Raw genomic sequence first — 19,103 nt, 5'->3', positions numbered from 1 at the left:
CTGGCCCCGTGGCACAGTGGTTAAGTTTGCACATTGTGCTTCAGCGGCCAGGGGTTCTCTGGTTTGGATACCAGGTGCGGACTTGCAAACCTACATACCACTTGTCAAGCCATGTTGTGGTAGCATCCCACATATAAAGTAGAGGAAGATGGGCACAGATGTTAGCTCAGGGCCAGTCCTCCTCAGCAAAAAGAGGAGGATTGGTGGCAGATGTTAGCTCAGGGCTAATATTCCTCAAACAAACAAACAAAACCACAAAGACATGGCAAGATAGAATATTTGTGTCACCAACAAGGGAAAAACTTAGAGGGAAGGGTAATTCAGCTATCTTTTATACTATGTTTTTTTGAAAATGATCTTGACCTCTTGTAAAGCCAAACATTCTGAAACAGTGTAATTAAGGGATTTTGAAGCAAATGACAAGAAATAAAGAAAAAAATAATTTGTTCAAGAGACTATATCTTCCTAATTGTTGTGATTTGACCTTAGCTACTTCTTCCTAGGCTCTTTCTCTAGATTCTCCTTCTCTTCCTGACCTCTAAATATTGGAGTCCTAGAAGCTACATCCTCAAGTCTATCTACGCTCTTTCTCTAGGTGAATCTATCCAGCTCATTGGCTAAATAACATCAATATGCTTGACCAGTATGCTCAAACCTCTATCTCTACTTCAACCTCTCCACTTACTCCAAGACCTGTATACCCAAATGCCCACTTACCAGCTCCACTTTGCTATCAAACAGACGTCTCAAAGTTATCATTTCCAAAACCAAATGCTTGATCTACTACCCCAAACTTACTAATACCCTACCTCTACTCTCCTGGATTTGTTATCTGAAAAAACAGCACCATCATGTAATTGCTGTAATGTAATTCATGTAATTGCTCAGGCCAAAAACTTTGGAGTCATCCTTGACTCTTACACTCCTCTAACCCATCAACAGATCCTCTCGCCTCTACCTTTACAATATGTCCAACCACGCCTCAATGGTATATTATCAGATAAATTCTCTCTTGCCTGGCTCTGCAGCAACATCCTACAGGGACACTCACTTTCACTCTCTCTTGTCTCCCAAAAGCTTATACATCTAGAATCAGAGTAGTCCTTTAAAAACATAAATCAGGTCACTCCACTTCCTGGCTCTCAAACTGAGCAGCTTCTTATCATGATTAGAATAAAATTCAAATCTTTACATATCATGACCTGTAAGGCCCTATATGATCAGGCCCAGGGGTATCTCTGAAATCACTTCTTTCCACTATTTCACTCATTCAAATCTCCCCAGCCATAAGCAGCTTCCTCGCAGACCTTGAACATGCCAGGTACAATGAATTTTTAGAGTCTTCCAAAATACCCTTGACCTTGTGCCTGGAACACTCTATCCAGACTCTTGCACGGTTTGCTCCTTCACTTTATGCAGGTCTCTGACAAAGATACCTTCTCCAACCACGCTATCCAAAACAGAATACTGCTCCATCAGCTCTCTCTTTACCTTATTTTATTTCAAGCATTTAAAATAGATGGACACAATACTACATAACTGTTTTTTTGTCTGCTTATATTCTGTTTCCTCCACTAGTGTACATGCTTCATGAGAGCAGAGACCACATCTGTTTTATTCAACACTGTATCCCCAAAGCCTGTATCAGTATCTGAGGCACAGTAGATGCTTATTATTTATTTAGAAAGTGAATAAATTTGAGAAATCAAGTTTTAGCTATATGCATGACACACATATATAAATGACTCAGGATATTATTTATACTCATCTTATAACCACACTGAAAATAAATTTACAACTACCAAAGTGCTTCCAAATACTTAAATGTGAATGTCCCAAAGGGACCTGGGTCAATAGAAAACTACAATAGTTGATCACACTGAGTTTGTCATAATAAATATAAAAATAAGCAAGTTTCATTGGTGTACTCTTTCTACTGAAGAGTACATATATATATATATACACACACACACAATTCAGAAAATTTCCAAGAAGCTATAAAATAATGGGTTCTACTCCAAGAAGATAACCAAAATATCCCGCTCTCTAGAGTAATTGCAATAAAGAATAAAAAGCAAAAGTGCACTTACCTCCCTTTTTCTACCAAGAGCAAGACATCCATTTTTTCCCCATTTTGAACCATTGTGCTGATTGCTGGAGGAAAAGAAGAAAAGCATGAAAATATTTTTTAAAAACATTACACTAGATATCTATAAAGACACAATTATTAATATTACTTACTCATATGTTTTGGAGTGAGCCATCATAATTTTATGTATAAGCTACCATTACCATATGCAATAAAAAAATTGTGTCCAAAATATAAGATGAGAAAGAAAATCTTACTTAGCTCTTGCAGCCTTCTTAAGTGCATTCTATCTTCCTGAACTTCTTGCATTTGAAGGCAAAAACGCAAACTAGATTTGTCCATAGCAAACCAGCCTTTTCTCCACTGATCCAGAGCATGGCAGTCTTTGTAGTAGAGTTGACCAATCAAATCATAGTCAGCTTCTGTTAAGTTTTCAGCAACAAAGGGAACAAAATGCTGTTAAAACAAATACAGAAAAGTAATAAAGACAGTGAAAATAGGAAATCCCTTCTATAGCTACAGATATGAGGGAAGGTGGAAAAATTATCTTTGTTTTTCTATTTTAAACATTTCAAAGTAACCCAAATTTCAAAACATTTATTTAAACTTGCATTTTCAAATGACAGCATCTTAAACCACTTTTGTTGAAATATAGAGAATCGAAATAGGAAGACATTCTCTTTGTTGATTTGGACATTTTTCAAAATGTCAACCTTCAATGTTTGTCTCCATTTGTATCTTTTACTCAATCTGTTCGTTTCCCCTTTGTGTACTACCATGAACAAGATAACTACCTATAAAAAGACATAGCCAGAAATGACTCTACAAGACTGGAAAGATTTTAATCATCAAAACGTGGCCTTAATTTGAAGAACGATTTCTTCAAGGTCCTACCCTAATTCTTTTCTGCTTAAGGCTCTAGGAAAGTAGTTCTTAATCTCTTTTGGCTACGACCTATGAAAATCTAATGAAATATGGACATTCTTCTCAGAATCTTGTATAAAATTTTCATGGACCTCTGAAACTCAACCATAGACCCTAAATTAAGAATCTTCTCTGGATTTGGGATGACAATGCAATATTTAAATACCTTGGCTATTGCCTCTGTCCATTTTCTTTGAGCTTGAGGTGTTTCAGCTCCAAACAAAAATGCACGTTCTGAGGGTAAATAAATCTCAAAGGTAAAGATGGGCCTAGAGCACACATGAATGCAAAAACACCACTGGTTACGTATGGCTTTTATTAAAAAAAATAACACAAAGGTCAAGTTTTTAATTAAATTCCTTTTGAAAACTGGAGAATGCTGTGAAATATATCTACCTACCTACCTATCATATTTTTCTGTTGATGGTTTATATTTTTTTCAAATGAGTTAAATGGAACACACTGAATCAGAAAAAAGGAATATTCTTCTGATTAATCACTCTACTGCATGATTTTGTCGATGCCCAAGACACTCATCAGCTGGCTGATGTGGCAAAGGGCTCTCTTCTGTCTCCTCTTCCCTCTCGGACCACTCCTTCTTGATTTACTCTGACAAACTGTTCAAAGTAAATATTGTCCAAACAGTTCTCTAATTAGCCCTCTTATCTCACCTCACAAATTTTCCTTCCACCATTTCATCTTGTCCCAATTTCATCTCCTTACTATAGATTAAATTAGAGTAACACCCCATGTCCTGAATTCTTCCCAGGGTTCCTCATCCACAGTTCCCACTATTCCCGGGAACATACTAAGTATGCATGCTGCCATTACCTAAAAAACTCAAAATACCTCATATCAAAGTCATCTTCCTTCTTTCTCTTTTTTATCTCAAACCTGTTGTATCTACTTCATGTTCCAGTTAAGAGGCATCACCATCTACCTCATAAACAAGCTTAAAACCTTGGAGTTTAATTTATTCTCCCCCTTAACATCAGCTCTTCATCCAGTCAGACATTTAATCTTATGAGTTCAATCTGAAGATTCTCCCAACCCACTGTTTTTAATTATTTCTTCCTCTAGCTAAACTCTCAGTAATTATGGTCTGTCTTCCTCCAATCTTTTCCTTAGCACTTCAGCCAGCTTTCTTCCTAACATACAAATCTGGGTAACTCCTCAGGAGCCACATTACTGAGTTCAAACTCTATAATTTGCTATTTAAGGCAATTCGGAATCCAGCTACAATTATGTCTTCACCACATCGCATTGCAGTTGCTTTCTCCTGCACATCTACTTGTATCTGTAACATTCTATCAATAATGTTTTATTGTTGAATATGATTATATGCTGACATAAACTAATATTAATTTAATTGTATTTTATTTACTAATTAAGCAACTTAATACATAGAATGCACTTATTTTCACATTCCACAGTAAGCCACATTAAACTGATTATTCATTTAGAATAAAAGCACTATTAAGATTAAAACAAAAAGAAATCTACTAAATCATGTTTGTTCACTTAAAAAATCAAATTAGATTTACTAGAAAACAACAGTCATTTCAACTAGTATATATTAATCATTATGTAATAACAGCAATGTTTTATGTAATTTATATAAATAACATAGCCTTGCAAATCTCTTCCCTTTCTCATATAAAATTTTTATTAAAATACTATATCCTTATAAAACTGATTTTTGCAGATTTTAGCATTTACATACTTTCATTAATTACAAAATGTGATAAGAAACTTTCACAACAAAGATGATATATTCAAAAGTTCTCATAGAAATTCTATTAAACTACTTTGCCAGTCAAATATGTTAAATAAATAATGCTTACTCTTTAATTGCAACTTTTTTGAGCCATTAAAATGCAAAGTAGATCTTTAAGGAATTTAGTATTTTACTATGCTGTTAAATATATTAATATTTTATTTTAATGTGAACAAGTCATCACTGAACATTTTCGTTTGTCATCTATTTTAACCATGATACATTTAATGAATGCATAAATTTTGTCATTAGTCCACTATTTTAAATAATGAACAAATCATAAAAATTATTGGACTACGTATTTAGGAATGGAATGTTATAAATTTACTTAAAATTAGATGCAAACATATTAACCTTTCATATTACTTAATATTTTAATTTTCCTACTTTTTAGTGAATTCCCTAAGGAACTTTCAGAAGCTGCAAAATGAGTAGGCTTCGAGAAACCATTAAACCATTCCACAAGAAGTAAGTGAAGAACTGAAATGATAACAAAACACCTATTACCTGGTACGATCAATATTAGAAAATACTTTCATCTCGTACCTGCCTGGTGATAGACCTACCCAGTATTTAAATAGAAGTCCTCTTTGTGTACAGCCAGGCAGATAACTTCATTGATATTAATAGTGCCATTAGGTGTGGTAGACTTATCATTTTCATAGTAACTCAAGAAGCCTCCTTCCAAAACACACCACTTCTTATTAGTCTCTAAAAGTTAAAAGAAAATAATGAATTGAACGATATAATAAATGTACATTTTTTAAAAATACATGTTTTAAAAAGTAACTGCATTCAAATAAGTAAATTTATTAATTTCATATTTTGTCTAAAGAGCATGCTACTGCTACACGGAATAAAAAGCTGTCACATTCTCTGCTCTCAAAAAGTTTATAATCTAGTAACAAAGGAAGTACAAGACAAAAATAACTATGACACTGATGACTAGAAAGCAGGCAGATCCATAAAGTGACTGCTGCAAAACAACTCTGAAATAGCAAAAACTGATGTTTGTACAGACTATTAGGAGGAAAAAAAACAAGACTGTGGTTGAGGTTAGGTAGGTGTTTATGCAGAGGAAGAGCGATCAGACCTGCAGGGCCTTAATGCCTTGTGTAGGGGATTTACAAGTCACCTCTAAGGGGTGAGCACACTACGGCCTGCAGGCCAAATGCAGATCATCACCTGTTTTTATAAATAAACTTTTATTAAAACACAGCCACATCCACTGGTTTATGGATTGTCTGCTTTCTTGCTGCAAGAGCAGAGAGGACTTACAGCAGAGACCACTGGGCCCACAAAGCCTAAAATATTTAGCATTTGGCCCTTTTCACAGAAGTGCTGAGCTTTGATTTTATAGTTGATGGTGAGCCATTGAAATGGTTTCAGCAGAAGAATATAATCAGATTTGAATTTACACACTCTGCTTACAGTGAAAAACGGATTTGAGAAGGTGATGCTAGATGCAGGAGACCAGGTGGGACACTGCCAACGGAAGGCTAAGTGAGAGATGAAGACGACTAAAAGATGGACAGTGGTAATAGGGATAAAGGAAAGAAAGGAGGGAGAGACAGAAGAGAGAAATGCACACATGAATGTGAGTGTTTTAAAGAGATAAAACATATATTGATCAGATGCAGGGAGTAAGGGAGAACTTATTAACGGTTGTATCGTTTTTAGCTTTGATTACATGGTGGGCAGCAATGCTTATTTTTATTTAAAAGAAAATAAAGTAGAAAGAGTTTTAATGCATGTAATTCAAGTTTCTTCTGAGACACACTGAACTAGAAATACCAACTGGAAAGCCAAATAGAAATATTTATTAGGCAGATCACCCTGTGGATTTGCATCTTGGGCAAAAAAAAAGGTCTTGATAACTAGAAAGTCTTTACAATAGAGGTAGTGATTAAAATTAGAAAGTAACCAAGTATAAAATCTCAGAAAACTTAAAATTGTAAGGACTAACAAATGTAGAAGGGTCCAGGAAAGCAATGAAGCAAATGAGAAGAGACAGTGCATAAAACAGAAAAAGGGTAGAGCATTTCAAAAAGGAGTAATTATCACTATCAAATATAGCAAAGAGATCTAATAAAATGAGGGCTGAAATATATCTGTTGGTCTTTGTAATAAGGAGGTAACTGCCCACTAATGAGATTTCTCTGAAAGAAGCCAAGTTGCAGCATATTGAAGACTAAATGGGGATAAGAAGTGAAACCAGTCAGGATAGATCAATAACCTCTGTCATACAGGAAAGGCTACCATAAGCTCAAATGAAGGCATGAGCCATGGTTAAGCAAAATGGCACTCAAAAAATGTTTGCCAAACTGGACTGACGATGAACATTTTCTTTCTCAAGAACAGAGAAAATAAAGAGAAGAACTAGAAAGATACCATTAGATATTGAGGTAAGATTATTTAACTATAATGGCATTCCACTCAGCTAACCCAATTTCTCCAAGACTGGATGTAGGCACAACCTCTCCTAGGCTCTTCTCCAACCCTCTATTCCTCTCCCCAGGCCAACTTAAGTATTTTCCTGTGGCATCCTTAGCTCTATGTGGACCCTAAGAAGGTAGAATTGGAAATCAAAGACTCTGGGTTCTAATAATGCCTCCGTCACTAAGTAAGTACCCTTGAAAACAAAATTAACCATTCTGGTCCTCAGGTTCTTAATCTGTAAAAGGAGATAAGAAAAGCATCTGACTCACAGGATCTCGGTGGTGATTAAACGATGCAATACATGTAAAGCACATAGAAAAGTGACTCTATATACGGCTGTTCAAATACGTTCTACCATTTTATTAGAATAATTTCCATTCAATATAACAATTTAAAATGCTATTTTTAAATATAAATGCAATATTTTAACAATATAACAATTTAGATTTGTTCATTTATCCAGAAATGCTCTAAGCTACTTGAGAACAAGGACTGTATTTTCTATTCTCAAGAATCACCACATTGCTTAGCCTAGGGAAAGTTTGTTGAAATTATTATTTTCATTTATTAGGAAGTCAAGTTATTGAACATGGAAATGGCTCAGATGAGGTTGCCAACATTAAGAGAAATCCAAAGATAAGAAATGTGTTAAAGAATCAATAGAAGAATCATAAATGGAATTCCTTTTAACCATAGGAGTATGGATCCATGTATGCATCTCCATTCCCTCTCAAAATTCCAAAATAATGACATTGTAGATAGAAAGTATAAACTCAAAAGGACAAAGAAAATCAAAGAGACTCAGAGTACACAGGAAACAACTGATTTGTCTGACAGGCAAAAGCTGGCACCTTCAGATATGCAAAAGAAGTCAACAAGAAATAAGCAATGTTCTACGTACATACTTCCAGAAAGTCTCAGAGAGACTAATACTTTAGGAAGTGTAGGATAAGAAGTAGAACTGAACCAAGTTGATTATACAAAGGCAGTTAAGTCCAGATATTATTTTCTGCCCTGTGCTAAGCAGCTAAGCAACAATCACTCCTCACTCATGTGGAAGTTGGGTCCTTTACTCCGGAGAAACTGGACCAGCCAGATTCTAAACTAGGAGACAGACTCAAGCGTTGCCTGTAGGTAAGGTGCCATTCTGGAAACAAAGTGTTTACATGACATTCTACAGAACTCCTAGTTACCTCGCCACATTAATATCCAAAATGCTGGAGCCAATGATAACCAACACCCCATCCCAGTACTCAGCAAGAGACTAGTGGAGTCTTCTGACAACTGATCCCAAATATTTAAATGAAAGCTTCCAATATGAAAGACAGAGCTCAAAGACAAAATAATAATACATTTTGAAAACTATGATTAATATCAGACTGTTAAGGAAAGATACTGCAGCCATAAACAAGAACAGGATGCTCTAAAGAGAAAAATTAAGAACAAAAAATAATTTTAATAAAAATACATCATAAATTTTTAAATTAAAAAATAAGAGAAAGCTTAGAAAAGGAACTCTTCCAAAAGTAAAACAAGAGAGAGAAAAAAGATAATATAAGATCCTTATGGGTTCAACATCTACCCAACTTTCTTCTAAGAAAAGAGAAAAAGAATAGATGAGAAAATTTATCAGACACATGGATAATGTCTAAGAATGAAAAAACAAGGACAAATATCTGTTTCCATTAAAACTATATGTATGTATGGCTTTGGTAAAATAAAAATTAGACATAAAAATTCTTTATAAAGATCATCAATTAATGTGTTGCATCCAGATTATGTTAAAAAACAAAAAAGAAAAGAATTTGTTGCTAATCCAATAGGCTTGGTTCCCTAACCAGCAATTCTCAGCAATCTCAAAGGTTTAGAAGCAGAAGAGTGAAAATGGATGGAAGAGGTTGGCCAAACTATTATCTGATAGTCCTAGCACGGGTAGAAGAGAATTTGAAAAGAAAGAAGTAATTCTGGAGGGTGGCAAGAATGCTTCTGAAACCACAATAGGGATACACATAAAGGTAGAAGAGGGGTGATGAGCCAGAATAGGAACCGGTCCAGGGTTAATGAACAAGAGTAACAGAAAAGGTCAAAGAACTACATATAAATTAAGGCTCAACCACAAAAATATAATCTTGGAATTAACATTACTTTAAATGTATACACTGAGTCAAACTCTGCTAATGCATCAACTATAAGATGTATAAGATGAGGTTATCATTTTGGAAAGTACAATAAATTATACAGGTTAAGAGGACATTTAAGCTAATGCAGCCATGAAAATAAACAATGGTCAATAAACATGAAAAAATATTGGAAAAAATGAAACAGGCTAAAGATGATTGTTACTGACTACGGAAATGATAAAGGGGGGGAGAAGTTATTAATTACTATAATTTAATTGAGTACTTAATAACGGAAGTCAGCAACTACTTCCTAAAGGCTGTGTATGCTTTATCACTTCTAATTGTGAAAATAAAGTTCGGAGTCGTTTCCAAAAAGATGCAATGCTTATTTGCTAAAGTGGAGTCTGATGGAAGACAATGGAGCTGAGAAGAAGCTGTCATTTCAGATATGGCTCTGTTCAGGTTTGTTTGATTCCTATTGAATTCTGAAAATTGTGTGCAAATATAAGGTATGTGTTTACTACTTCAGTCTTCTAGTGGGTTTTACATTATTATACATTCCAAAAGTACCCATGTTACTCCTTGCATTTAGCTTATTTCCCAACTGCACCTTAGGCACTGAAAATGTAAACGCAAAAGAGGTCAAACAACAGGGATGAACACCAACCAGACACAATGATTTTATATAATCTGCATTTGCATTGCCAAAATTTGTTATTAATCCTCATCACTCCTTTTTAATTCTCACTTTAAAAAACAAAAACAATGAACCTTGCTAATAAAAAAACAAAAAAATTACCCGTTTCCTACTGAAAGACATTAATGTGAAAATTAAATTCTGAAAGATTTGTTATTTTCTATGGGTTTTCATGATGTAATTCAAAGTCTACAGTTTGCCAATAACTCTTTGAATGAGTAGGGTAAAATATTAAAAACTCAAATGTTTGGAAAAAGTAAAGATAGGAAGGAAAGATTATGTGAAAATTTGTTTCCCTAGATAAAAGGAATTACTTCTTAATTATCACCTCCCCATCCTGTTTCTGGACTCTAGAGACCATATAAACAAATTATAAGTTACTGCTAAGAATTAAATTATATAAGCAACCCTCAACGTTGCATTTAAAATATACATTGGATCTATAGACATTAAGGCTAAAAAACAAGGTCTATAAATACAGATATAATGAATAAAGTCTGTAGATCAGATAATTTCCTAATTTTGATCACTCTGCTGTGGTTACTTCAGAGAACGCCTCTCTTTTTAAGAAATACACACAGAGGTACTTAGGACTAAAGGGTCATCAAATCCGTGACTCACTCCTCAGTAATTCTGAAAATATGCATATATGCACACATACGTATGTGTGTATATACATGCACACAGACACAGAAACAAAGAGGATAAAGCAAATGTAAGACGTTAATATTTGGGATGGCTGGGTGAAAGGAATATGAGAATTCTTTGCACTAGCAACTTTTCTATATATTTGAAATTATGTTAAAATAATTAAAAGTAAAAAGTTAAAAGAAAATATATATGATGTTACTCTTTAAATTTCCCTTTATCATAGGAGGGGGTGGTGGTCAGAAGAAGAAGAAAGAAAACAAGATGATGTGTTTAGCCTCAAAAACCATCATGAGGAGAAGCACTCAAAGGGTAGAAACACTGAGAGCTGTCCAGTCCCCGTATTCTGAGAAACAGACTGCCAAAGGGAACATGGAGGTATAACTGGCAGAAGAAAACAGCACAAAGAATGTGTTTATGGGTACGGGAAAAGAAAGCTCACAGAGACCCAATCAATTTTTACTGGAAGGTGACACATTGTTCCAGGGCCCTCAAATCCTGAGTCACACTGTATACCTTGCACAACTAGATGAAAATCACAAAAGGCCATAATTTTTAAATGACTATTACTAATGAATATTTCTAAAATCTAAGAAAAAGAAAAGTGAAAGCATGAATCAACTGGAGTTATGAAATAATTTTGAATAATCTTCATAAAGAATAAAGCAAAAAAGGTACATTTATTCAGTACACAGATAATCACTGGCACAGATTAGGAAATTCAACCCCCTGTCCTGAGACAGTTTGTAATCCAATCTAAGAGGAGTGTGTTTGGAATAATAACCATCAGGAGATCCCTTTATAGAATCTTTCATGGAGGGAAGCCACCCTCAGACTGGAGTGATAAGAAAAAATCTTATCATAAAATAAAGAAAATTTTCATGGAAAAATACAGCTTTTGAAATAGTCGTGTATGACTGCAAAGGCATGTTTCTAAAGTAGCAAAAAATGCATTCTGAACCACAATCATTCCATAATTCTGGGAAAGAACAACGTGAGGAAAGTCACAGAAAGGGGAAACTGCCTAAAACCTATTTGGCCAGAGAATGAGATTACACGTGAAGTTAGGAAATGGGAAAGAACGAAGAGACTGCAGGCTCGCAGCAGAGGCCAGGCCCCAGGAGTCTCACATGACAGGTGTTCAGAACTTGGCTCCTTTCTCAATAGACAAGTGGGAGCCATTGGAAGGTCTTAAACAAAAAGTGCCAAACGCGTGATGCCTGAAATAAATGTAAACGCAGAACCTAATTATGTAAATTCTAATGGGAAACAAATGACAAATCTCTTTAAAAAGGTGAGTGCAAATTCACCTTAACTTAGAAATATGGCTTGAGGAGATTTAGTCCTGTAGCATTATCACCACTATAACCCTTGATTAGTCATTTTTATAAGTGAAAAATGTGCCAGAGGTCGGACAAGGCAGGCACAGATATTACCTTGGAGGATTTATAATAACAAAGCTATGACAGGAAATCTTGACATTCCTGTTCACTTGGGAAGCAATGAAAACCTTTAACAAAATTATGCTCAATTGCATTGGTCTGCTTAAGCCAATTCAGACATGCTCTCCTAACTCTGACTTTGAGAAATGTCGATACCCTTTGTGACACCCTCTCTGCTACAGAAGTCTTACTGTTAATTAGCCACCAGAAGATGTCCACCAGAAATAAAACTGGGGCCACAGACTGGGTAATGCTCAGGACACAAGCTGTTTCATAGACAAGAGGTAATGTGTACCGTGGCTGGACTGGCTGAATGAGTTGTTCGTTCCTTCTATTCAATCTTGATGCTTTTACATCAGGGAAGAAAAACACTGCTGGAACTCACTCAAACAGAGGTAAAGGACTCCAGAGGTGACCTATTGAAATACTACTATGAAGTGACATGGGTACTATAGTTGGGTACCTTGGTCGTCAGCTACAGCCTGGAGGATATACCTAAACTCAAAGGCTAACTGGAAACCAGAAGCAGCTGTGTATACGAACAGCCCCTCTGCTCCTCCTCTGCATCCCCTCATCATATTTATGTGCCCTGCACTCTGCTACACATTTTACATCCATTAACTCATTGAATCCTCAGACCAATCTACTAGGTCAATTCTATTATTACATCCCCCTTCGTTGTACCTCGTCCACAGCTGCAAACAGTTAATTGACTTTCCCAAGATCACACAAGTACTTAGCATCAGAGCCAGGGGTAGAACCCAGGCAGTCAGCTTCAGAAGCTACCCTCTTAATGACTTCACACAGTGTCTCTCTGTGTCTGCTATGTGTGTGAAGCATGTATGTCCACTTGTAAAATGTACTAGAGTAGAGCAGGGGTCATACTTTCTAATACGCACGTGCACAATAAATCTGAGACAGTTACGGCGAAACTACTATTTTTTGAAACCATGAAGTTGTTTCCTGATGAAGAATTTCCTCAACTGATGGTATTCAGTGTCCACTGAAAATAGAAATACACCCTAGGAATCCTTTTCATTTAAAATAAATGTGTTTTAGGCTTGGAGAAAGATTTTTAAAGTATACAATCTAGGCATTTAGGGGGAAAAAAGATCTTCAAAATCCCTCAATTCTAATCTATGAAATTAAATATAAACAGATGATAGGAATTACAAGTAAACCATATCAACCACTTTCTTTTTAAAAATCAAACACTCTGCCAGCAAATCAAGGTAAGATATCAAGCGGAAAAAATATGGTTGCAGGGAGAAAACAGAAAACAAGACCAGGATGCTATTACTCAGCTCTATACTTAGGTTTAACAAGAGCTATCTGTCTTTCTTTTCAGGAACACTAAATTGAGAAGAAAAAGTAAAATACAGATCAGTCTTCATAACCAGAGGCTAGAAGAACTTCAAATCTTAAAAACCTGAACTGACAATCTGAAACCTCTGTAACTCTCTGAAGGACTGCATGCATTTTATTCCTTGACTTTTTTCTTTGTTTCTAATCATTTTGCTCTACGGCCGTACTGACAAGCACTGATGGAGTGGTGCAGTCCAGGTGCTTGCTGTTCAGAGGCAAAGGTGCCAACCACACTTTAATCTCTAAATCTTTCCAAATAATCATTTTTTTTCATAAAGCTGGTGCTCAATAGGAGTAACAACACTAGAGAATCTTGAGGGAGAAAAGGAAAAAAGAAAAAATCACCAGAACTTGATGTTTCTCGGTAGTTCAACTTTTTCTTCTTCATTTTTACATCTGCTCTTTCTGAACCAAATATGTTCTGTTCAGTATTTTCATACGCAGGCCAAAACAAAATACTAACAAGTCACTCACACTTGTACAATGGTAGCAATACAATTAGAGATATGGTCATTTATTCAATAAGTATTTATCATGCGACTACTATGTTTTGACACTGTTTTAGGTACCAAAGATTTGATAATCCTCACTAAGCCAGAAAATGCTGATGCCTCATTGAGCTTCCACTCCAGAGGGAAAGAAAAACAAAGCAGTGAAGGAGGGATCATCTTCACGTGGTAAGTACTGTGAGGGAAACAAGCAGCACAGTATGAAAGAGGAGAGCAGTGGTGGGAGCACACTTTTGTAGGGCGCCAAAGAGATCTCTCCAACTAGGTAGCACTGAACTGATCCCGGAAAGATGAGAAGGAGTCAGACTGAGGGAAGCACCCTCCCTGCAGAGTGAACAGTGACCACAGAGGTCCAGAAGAGGCAGAAAGGAACACAGCATGTTGCAGGAAGAGAGAGGAAACCAGTGTGGTTAGGCATGTAGCACAGGGAGGAAAGAGATGAGATGACAGGGGGAAGATATGAGAAGGTCTTTTAGGTCATAATAAGGAGCAGGGCTGGAGTCTAGAATGGGAAGCAGCTGAATATACTTGAGCACTGGAAATAGATGATCTGATTTACATTTTTATAGATTGTTAAGTCTACTTTTTAGAGAATGGTTTTGGAGGGAAGCTATCTTTAGAAGAAAGATATTGGCAGACAACTAAGGTAGGTATTACAGCCCTGGCAGGACATGGTGGTGGCTGAGGCTAGGATGATATGAGTGGAGATGGGGAGCAGCCAACTGATTCACGCTCTGTTTTGAGTTTGAAATGATAGACCTTGCTGACAAAAAGAAATGAGGACCCTCAAAGAGTGTCTTGCAAGGAGATTATTTTTTGATGAAATCATATCTGTGAGCTGCATAGCCAAAGTACAGACATTCAACTTCATATTACTTAAAATAGCATCTTCCAAAATGAGAAAACATCCCTAATTAAATTACATATACAAGAATGCACCAGTTTCTGGTTTTTGAAATAAGTTTTAACAAAAAAAATCCATAGTTAATTTATAAAAGATAAAAGAATGATTTAGTTACAAGTTTAAAACATCAATTCAGTCCTCAAGTGATTAACAAAAACAATCTATTTCAAGGAAATACTAAAACAAACTAGTAAGTAAATAAATATTATAGCCACGATTGCCAAAAAGTAAATAAAAGCTTATTTTAAGCCTGCACAGTGTTTATGATATATTGAAAAGCTTTAGGAAGAAAATCTTATATTTCAAATTCCCTATTTCCTCTTTTTATAAGTGGTTTGAAGGATGGGGCTAGGATCTCCTACTATTTAGAAGAAACATTCTAGAAACCTTGTAAACTTATTTATGAGTATATTAATTGTCTTATTATTCAATTATTTTAATAATTGTTTGTTGTTTTTTTGCTGAGGAAGATTTGCCCTGAGCTAACATCTGTGCCAGCCTTCTTCTATTTGTATGTGGGTTGCCACCACAGCATGGCTACCGATGAGTAGCGTAGGTCTGCACCCGGGAACCAAAGCAGGGCTGCTAAGCAGAGCACGTCACACTTAACAACTAGGCCACAGTGCCAGCCCCTTAATAATTGCTATAGTCAATTCACAGATTATTCAGTTACTTTTTCCCTCCTTCTGATCAGTCAACTTTTGACTACTTAAGGGTTAGATACTGATAAGGAGCAAGAGAAGATGAGAAAATCTCTGTAAAATCTGTCACTTATTATTGGTTAGGTTGAACAAATGAAGATATTAAAACCAATTGCTGAAAGAACCAAAAATATCGACACTCAAAGGATAAAAATGCTCCGCCATCCTAGTGTCACTCAGCAATTACATTTTAACTAAGGCCAAACTGTTACAATAACAACTATAATACAAATTAGATGTAAAATTCTGCTTCAAGCTGAGCTCCTCTATTTCTCATGTGAAAATCTGCATAATATCAACTATCTTGCAGTGTTTGCATGAGGATTACAATTAACATATGTAAAGTACCTAAAGCAATGCCTTACACATAGTACATGCATGCTCACTAAAGGATAGCCACTGTTTCCAGGAAAATCTATCTAAGTATAGTTAGTCCCAATATAATTCTGATTAGAGATATAATTTTTTTGTTGGAAATAAAGTGTTTTTACTGAAATAATCACTTCCAAGGTATAAGGATCAGGATTAGCGCTCTAAAGTGAGTTTTTCATCCTATTTTTCCTTTGAGTAATACAGCTGGATTATACTACCTAGGAAATTAATATGAGGGTCCTGAGTCCCTGAACGCCCACCATCAATTGCCCTGTACAGCTTAATTTCTCTTAAATTCTCTTTGTTCCAGTAAGACAGATCTCATTATATTTTTCTGCCTATATTTTTAAAATTAGTTCACATGTCTATAACATGAGCATGAGGCCTGTGTCTTACTCATTTTTGTATTCCTAATGCCTAGTAAATGCCTGACACAAAGAGCTGGATGGATAGATGGATAAATGGCTATTGTGACTCTGCTCAGATAAGTCCTCAAGCCTAGAATAGCTTGTTAAATCAAATTAATTCCCATTATTTTTCTGAACCCATGCTTAAGCTTTATTTTACTTACACACACACACACACACACACACACACTTATAATCAGAACAAAATGAACTACTTCATATCACCTAGTATGCTGATAGAATATGTCCTGGAAACTTGTCAGTTCTTCCTATGTGCTGCCATTTATCTATATTATCTCCCCAGTTAGGATGGCTGTCCTAAGGGAAGGGGCTGAGTTTCACATTTCTTTGGAACAACCCTTAAATCCTGAAGCAGAATTGGCTGGCCCTAAGGTAGACATCAGTGAATCCTGTTGAGAATCCATTCAGCATTCCAACCCAGTGGTAAGTCCCTGATGCACCGCGTGAAATAATATCTGTGCCTGGAAGCATTTATAAATCCTCAAAAAATATTTCTCTACTGCAAGATCCAATTCAACACCTTAAGGGAAAAAACATCAAAATTTAAACCTAATAGTTTTGATAATGAAATAAAGTTTTATCGGATAACAAAATCTAAATGGAGCAGAAAAGATACCTTCAAGCAGTTTTTTCTCTGAAGAGAGTTTAGAAGCAGCAGAAGGGGCCTGATACAGAAAGTCACAGAGGAACACGGACTGACAGGACTCTTGACTTAATCCACCTTCAGAATGAACGTCATGTTGAGGGAAATCTAGAACAATTACACAAATAATACATTTGAAATATAAAATGCAAACAATTTTCCCTTTGCTTATGAATATGTATGAGAGTTTTGATCTAAAAGAAAAACTACCTCAAATATGCCACAGAACAAATACACAGAGATGTTTATTGCACTTGCATGCAATTTGCAAATAAGCACTTAAGTTGTGTTTATTATTCATATATGAAAATCAGATTTAATTTTGGTAAAAATGATTATGTGGGATTAACTATTTTAATCTTCCAGTTATAAGATTAAAGAAACATAAGATTTATTTCCTAAACTTTTTCTTGAAATAAAATAAAACATAGTCTTAAGCATGTTCCATCTTTTTAGTCATCACCTTTTTTTTCATTCTGACGATGTTTCTTATTTGAGAAATGAACAGATGTGTGCTTCACTCCTTTTAGGGATATGGTAGAGGAGAGCAGGGTCATGCCGGGATAAAGACTAACCTGAGAATTTGTTATGGTGGAGAAATTCCATTTGCAGACTCTGTCCAGCCTTCTTGGCCAGCAGATAGGGGGTGCTATGCACAGGGTCTCCAGTTGCACACATGACATCTGCTCCACTGAACAGCAAAGCCATCGTTTCCAGAACATCTGATTTCACTACAGCAGCACACAGAGCCTGCTCGTTAAAAGAAAATATACCTTTCAAAAGAAGAAAATACAATTCTAGCTATTAAAATGAGTGAACGTCTGCTAATCATTTATAAGATGAAGTCTGCATTCCTTTTTAACTAAGATAGCTAATAATAATTATGCCCTGAATTAAGCAACAGTCTCAAAAGGCCTGCTTCGTATGAATTTAAATTACAACCCAAGACCTCCAAATTTCAAATCATTGTTTTATTGCTGTGATGTTCTAAACTTTCCCATCCATCGTATTTTCTTTGGAAGACATGTTTTATGCTTATACACTATGATAATGGCTGATGCTCAGATAATTCAAAACACTTCAAATGTAATAATGAAGTATTGAAAAGATTCACGCACCCCTATGTTCACTGCAGCATTATTCACAATAGCCGCAACTTGGAAACAATCTAAGTGCCCACCAATAGATGAATGAATAAAAAAGATGTGGTATACATAAACAACGGAATACTACCCAGCTACAAAAAAAAAAAAAGATGAAATCTTGCTGCCATTTGCAACAACATAGATGAACCTTGAGAGTAATACGCTAAGCAAAATAAGTCAGATGGAGAAAGTCAAATACCCTATGATTTCACTGATATGGAAGATAAAAAACAACAAACAAACACATAGATACACAGAACAGATTGGAGATTACCATAGGGGAAGGCAGGTGGGAGGAGAGTGATGGATGGAAACTAGACTTTTGGTGGGGAACATGATGCAGTCTATACAGAAGTTGAAATATAATGATGTGCACCTGGAATTTATATAATGTTATAAACCAATGTTATCTCAATAAAAAACAAATTAAAAAATAATGAAGTATCCACTAAATGTTTTGTCATATGAATATTGTATGTATGTATGTATGTATTTTCTAGTAATCAGGATCTGTAGAATCTTTGACAGATGAGCACCAAGTAAATTCAGGATTATTCCTTTTGTAGGGGTGGGAGTATGGGTGGGGAGGAGGAACAGCAAGCAAGAGGCAATAAAACAACATCACTCACTTGTGTTATATACCATCATTATACAAACACTAGGAATTGCTGGAACCTGATTTTTTTTATTTTTTATTTTTTTTGCCTTGAAGTAATAAGCTGCCTTCACATCTCTTCTCATTCTTTCTTCCTGTTTCCTCATTTTATTGCCTTCTCATTTGCTTCCAAACACACTAATTTTGGCACCTTGATTCCATCTGACTTTCTAGCCTCGGACTCACCACTTTATCTCCTTCCTGACATGGTGCACCAAGACAGATCACTGGTTAATTTGCCCTCT

At 35.6% G+C, this 19,103-nt stretch overlaps 1 protein-coding gene across 12 annotated transcripts in view; it reads right to left on the bottom strand.

The window, feature by feature from the left end:
- The window catches only part of ARAP2 (ArfGAP with RhoGAP domain, ankyrin repeat and PH domain 2), a 177,598-nt gene that overhangs the window by 81,998 nt on the left and 76,497 nt on the right, over positions 1-19,103 (bottom strand). For all 12 annotated transcript variants that reach the window (XM_023638251.2, XM_070264017.1, XM_070264016.1 and 9 more), the window contains 6 exons: positions 17,634-17,808; positions 17,032-17,166; positions 5,357-5,501; positions 3,180-3,282; positions 2,347-2,545; positions 2,091-2,154 (listed from right to left, as the gene is read on the bottom strand). In XM_023638251.2, the coding sequence (XP_023494019.1) occupies positions 2,091-2,154; positions 2,347-2,545; positions 3,180-3,282; positions 5,357-5,501; positions 17,032-17,166; positions 17,634-17,808 (821 nt within the window). The remainder of the gene's footprint in view (positions 1-2,090; positions 2,155-2,346; positions 2,546-3,179; positions 3,283-5,356; positions 5,502-17,031; positions 17,167-17,633; positions 17,809-19,103) is intronic.

The sequence above is a fragment of the Equus caballus genome, chromosome 3, assembly GCF_041296265.1.
Source record: "Equus caballus isolate H_3958 breed thoroughbred chromosome 3, TB-T2T, whole genome shotgun sequence".
Lineage (NCBI taxonomy): Eukaryota > Metazoa > Chordata > Mammalia > Perissodactyla > Equidae > Equus > Equus caballus.
Note: the sequence above shows the minus strand (reverse complement) of the source record. Positions and strands in the feature narration are given on the sequence as shown.